This window comes from Bubalus kerabau, chromosome X (assembly GCF_029407905.1).
Source record: "Bubalus kerabau isolate K-KA32 ecotype Philippines breed swamp buffalo chromosome X, PCC_UOA_SB_1v2, whole genome shotgun sequence".
NCBI classification, from domain to species: Eukaryota; Metazoa; Chordata; class Mammalia; order Artiodactyla; family Bovidae; genus Bubalus; species Bubalus kerabau.
In genome coordinates this window covers 93,996,778-94,001,995 of record NC_073647.1, presented here as the reverse complement: position 1 = coordinate 94,001,995, position 5,218 = coordinate 93,996,778, and the positions used below count along the sequence as shown (strand labels likewise).

Below are 5,218 nucleotides of genomic sequence, written 5' to 3'. Positions count from 1 at the left end.
CTTGTTAGCAAAGTCTGTTCATTGACAACCCATGTCCAGAGCGGAACAAACCCTTGGGTCTTTTGTCCAAGACCCCTGATTTCATAAGCTTTCCAGGATGTGTCTGGAAGAACAGCCTCCACTTCGGGTTTCTCTTGGATTTTTGTGACTGCCCCTAAGCACTTAAACAACCTCCCCACTTTGGGGAGGTGTCTGGAATATAGACTGGAATCAGTGTTGTACTTTTTTGTTATTTCTGCCAAAACATTACCAGGAGGTTAGTGACTTAACACAAATGTATTATCTTCCATCTCAAGGGGTCAGAAGCCTGGTGTAGACCTCAGACCTCAAGGTGTGGGCAGGGCTGCATTCCTCTCTGGAGCCCCTGGGGGAATCAGTTTCCTTGTCTTCCCAGCATCCAGGGGCTACTTGCATTCCTTGGTTTGTGGCCCTCTTCCTCTGTCTTGAAAGCCAGCAACATCTCTTTCTCTGACTCTCTCTCCTGCCTCCCTCTTTCCCTTTTAAGGACCCTTGTGATAATATTGGGCTCACCCAGATAATCCAGGAAAATCTCGATTTCCTTTTGCCAAATAAGGTAACATACTAACATATTCACAAGTTCTAGGGATTAGACTGTGGACATTTGGGAACTTGCTATTCGGCCTACCCCAAACATCTTTCCTAGTCTAGCATCACTGATACTTTTTATAGGCAGGATGCGTTATTCTGTCATCTTTCCATCTTTCCTTCATCTTTACAGATGCTGAGGGTGTTCTTTCAGTGGCCACAAACTGAAGTCTTAAGCACAAGTCTAGATGGGATTGGGTATATGCACAGGGTAGTGCGAGTTTCCCTAGCTAAATCCTTGGGTCCTTCTCCAGTCCCACCTCCAGCTATATCGGCAGTCTCAGCAAAGGCCCAGCTGGCCTGTGAAACTGGATCATGGCACACTGGTGACTTCATCAGGGAGAACTGACAGTGCAGAGGTTCTACCCCTGCCAAAGAAGGGTCCAAGCCTTTGCTTAACTCAGTAGCCCTGTCATCTGCCTTCCTGGGGAGCCCTGATAGTTTCCTCCACTCCCACCCCAGCTATAGCTACAGGAAGGTGCTCCCTGCAGCCCACACATGTGTTGTTAAGTCATTGCCCTTTTTTTCCCTCCCAATCCCCCTGCTGTTTTTCTTAGTAAAAGCCTGTGTCATCTCTAACATGAATAGCCACTACAGCCTTGTAACCTGTGATGCCATCACCTGGGTCCCAAACTAACTTTCAGTCTTTTCAGTCCTTTCTCTATCTGAACCCTTAATTCTAGCCAGTTTGGACCACTTACCATTCCTCCAATAAGCAGCACTGTTTTTAGCCTTCCCACCTTTGGTATACTACCCTCCCATCTGCCTGGAAATACCATCTTTCCTTCTCTTTGCCCTGGAAATACTACTTGCCCTTTAAGTTCTGCTCATTTCTCTGTCTCCAAGAAGTCTTCCCAAATGGCTCCAGCTACAGTACTCTGAACATGTGCCACACATTAGCCTCGTGGCATAGACTGCTTGGTAGTCACCTACACATCTTCCTTGTCAGTCTAAGCTTCTGGAGTGCGGGGACTCTTACTTATGTCTGAAAGCCCCTTCCCCAAATTATGCCTGCTACTGCTGCTAAGTCCCTTCAGTCGTGTCCGACTCTGTGCGACCCCATAGACGGCAGCCCACCAGGCTCCCCCGTCCCTGGGATTCTCCAGGCAAGAACACTGGAGTGGGTTGCCATTTCCTTCTCCAATGCATGAAAGTGAGAAGTGAAAGTGAGGTCGCTCAGTCGTGTCTGACTCTTCGCGACCCCATGGACTGCAGCCCACCAGGCTCCTCCATCCATGGGATTCTCCAGGCAAGAGTACTGGAGTGGGTTGCCATTTCCTTCTCCAGTGCATGAAAGTGAAAAGTGAAAGTGAAGTCGCTCAGTCGTGTCCGACCCTCCACGACCCCATGGACTGCAGCCTTCCAGGCTCCTCCATCCATGGGATTTTCCAGGCAAGAGTACTGGAGTGGGGTGCCATTGCCTTCTCCAAAATTATGCCTAGACGGTGTCTAGCCAGCTGGTCGACTAACTGCTTACCCTGCACCCACTCACCCTGTGAGTGAGTGGTATACCCAGGAGGTCAGAGGAAGGGAGACAGGCAGCACTGGTTGGCACAAACCCAGGGCCAGACAGGAGAAGCAGGAAGAGCATCCCCAGAGGCTGGGCAGGGCTGGCTGTAAAGATGCACTAACACGGTATGGTCCTGTTTAGCTTGTTTATTGAAAAGTTTGAAGCAGTCTTACATGTAAAAGTCAAAGTGAGCAAATACAGAAGTCTCAGAAACCACTGCCAGTCACTGCGGAGCATTATGCTGTTTGCCTCATGCTCCCTGCATATGGGGAAGGCTGAGGCCTAGTTGACAGAGTTGGGAGGGTGGTGGGGTTCTGTGCAGCCAAGGTAAGAAGGGCCTGAAGGCGGCCACCCCTCAAGCAGTGGGATGGGGCTGGACAGCTAAGGAGCAGTGATGGCAGAACCCTCAGAGCCAGGAGGGCGGCTCCTTGGGAGACTAGGGCCACAGGGGACTCCCAGGAGTGTGTGTTGGGGAAGTGAGTGAGGGAACAGCCTGGAATGTGGCAGGTGGAGAGGGATCCCTATCCCAGCCTCACAGGCCTGAGTAGGAGGCCTCTGTGGTCTCAGACCAGGATGATTCCCGGCGGGAAGCTGACGGCTGCCGCTGGTGGCACCTCTGGTCAGGGCAGCCCAGACGCACGAGTAGCACCCACATCCGCTCTCGGAACTTGACGCCCACAAAGGCGTAGAGCAGTGGGTTGAGGCAGCAGTGCATGTAGCCCATGCCGGACGTGACCGACTTGGCTATGTCCACACTGCTTTCTCTGCCGCAGTTACGGGCTAAGGCCCCCAGGTCCATGAGGGTGTCCACCAGCACCACCAGGTGGTAGGGGGTCCAGCAGAGGGCAAAGGCCACCACCACCACCACCACCAGCCGCATGGCTCTGAGTCGCCGCTGGCCCCTGGAGACCAGCAGCACAGCCAGGATGCGGGCATAGCAATAGGCCATGACCAGCAGGGGCAGCAGGAAGCCTGCCACCAGCTGCAGGATGCGCAGAGCCGTGTGGCCCTCCTGCGGGAAGTTATACTGGCAGTGGGTGGCATTGAGGCGGTTGTCATGGTGGGAGGACAGGAAGATGAAGTCTGGGAGCGCAAAGAGCAGACAGAGCCCCCAGACTGCCACACAGGTGAGGGCCACGCGAGTCGGGGGGCCCCGGCGGTAGAGCTGGGTGGCGTGCACAATGCTCAGGTACCGATCGAAGCTGATGCAGGCCAGCAGGAGGGCCCCCGCGTAGAAGTTGATGTTGAAGAGTGCACCCGCCACTTTGCAGAGGCCAGAGCCAAAGACCCACTGGATGGCTGCATCCACTGCCCAGAGAGGGAGTGTCAGCACCAGCAGTGCATCGGCCACAGCCAAGTGCAGCAGAAAGGTGTCGGTGCTGCTCAGGGCCGCCCTCTGGCTCAGCAGCACGGCTGCCACGATGCCATTACCCAGAAGCCCCAGCACAAAGAGGAGGCTGTAGAGGACGGGCAGGAAGGTGCGGTCGAAGTTGAGGCTGAAGTCCTGCGGGCAGGGTGGGGAAGTACAACAGAAGTAGGTCTCATTTTCTCCGTAGTCATAGGAAGAGTTTTCCAGGAGGTAGGCAAAATCTGAAGCTTGGAACTCTTGGCGTTCACTCATCTGTGGAGGGAGGGCATAGAGCGTGTGAAGGCCTTGGAAGTTATTCTTTTGAGTAGGAATTTGGGATGAACAGATACACACTACTGAATATAAAACAGATAAATAACAGGGGCCTACCACACAGCACAGGGAACTAAGTAGCTTGTAGCTTATCTATAATGGAAAAGAATCTGAGAAAGAATACATATTTATGTCTGCATAACTGAATCACTTTGCTGTATACCTGAAACCTTGTAAATCAACTACCCTTCACTTAAACAAAAGTCACTCCTTGAAGATTTAGTCTGAGGAACCTTTTGTAAAGCAGCTGGGCTTCAGGCTGCCACTGTCCTGCGTTTCCTTCCAAACCCGCCCCCCTGAGCTCCATCTGCCCAGCCTGGGTGCTGGGCTGATAACTTCCCTTCTCAAAGCCTGCTTCTCTCTCTCCCTTCTGGGTCATCCCATCAGCACAGGGATTGTGAACCAGAGGGAGAGCTTCCCTTCTGTCCCGAGCCCTCCCTGCCCCTTCTCTCCTCACCCTTTCTTCATGGCTTATGGTCCTCAGTTCCTGGCCACGCCTAGTTCCACCACCTTCCTCCCCAGGCACCTCCCCACAGTCCCCTCTCCCAGTCACTGGCCCTCCTGTTCCCTCCTCAGCCCTTGCCTGGGGACCCCAACTTCCTGTCTCCCATGGGGCCCCTCTACAAATCACTGCTGCCCCCCAACACAAGTTTCTGCCCCTGTCTTTCCCCTCCCCTACACTGAGGCTTGCCACCCACCAAGTTGGGTGGCTCCCCCACCAAGCTCTAGTAGAAATATTCCTTCTCCCCTTCTCCCACCTCCCTGCAAACCATCCCAGAGCTGTGGGTCTCCCAGGTGCCAATTCAGTCCAGCACGGAAGATCTAAGTTCCAAGTCAGAGCTGAAGGGAGCCTTGGGGGCCGTGAGGGGTGAGCCTCAACCTCATGCATTTTGCAGATGAGGTACCAAAGCCAGAAAGGGGAGGGATGTGCCTGTGGTCATTCGCAAGTCAGTGGCCAAGGTGGTTTCCGAATACCCCATCCTGTGCTGCTTCTATACAGTCCCTGCATTCTGTACCTGTTCACCCAACCCTCTGGTGGCCCTGACTTCTGGGCCAGTCCTGACGGTCCCCTCATGTCCTAGACTCTGCACTCATAGCTATGGTCTGGCCTGGTTGGGCAGCGGCACTTACCTCAGGGACCATGGCTGGGCTGGTACGCTAGCTGCTGGGCCGCGTGCTGCCTGCCCCTCTGCTTTGGTGCTTGTGGTCGGGAACCTGCACTATACAGAGGAAGTGAGGGTTTCACGCGGTTCTCAGCAGCAGCCTCTTCCATGGGGTTATCTACACCAGACCTCCTTAGACCTAAGGCCACAGAGTCCCTACCCCACCACGCCCCTGGCCCAAGGTAGCCGTGCTGGGAGTTGGCCACAAGCCTGGGACCAGAAAGGCTGGGGCAGCGGGGCATGGGCAGGTGCTTTGAA

General features: G+C 54.2%; 1 protein-coding gene across 1 annotated transcript; it reads right to left on the bottom strand.

Moving 5' to 3' along the window:
- Positions 1-2,648: 2,648 nt before the first annotated feature.
- On the bottom strand, positions 2,649-4,940 carry CXCR3 (C-X-C motif chemokine receptor 3). The gene is made up of 2 exons (XM_055565338.1): positions 4,929-4,940; positions 2,649-3,782 (listed from the first exon to the last, which is right to left on the bottom strand). The coding sequence occupies exons 1-2, from the start codon at positions 4,938-4,940 to the stop codon at positions 2,649-2,651; spliced, it is 1,146 nt and encodes a 381-aa protein (XP_055421313.1).
- Between the last annotated feature and the right edge of the window lie 278 nt (positions 4,941-5,218).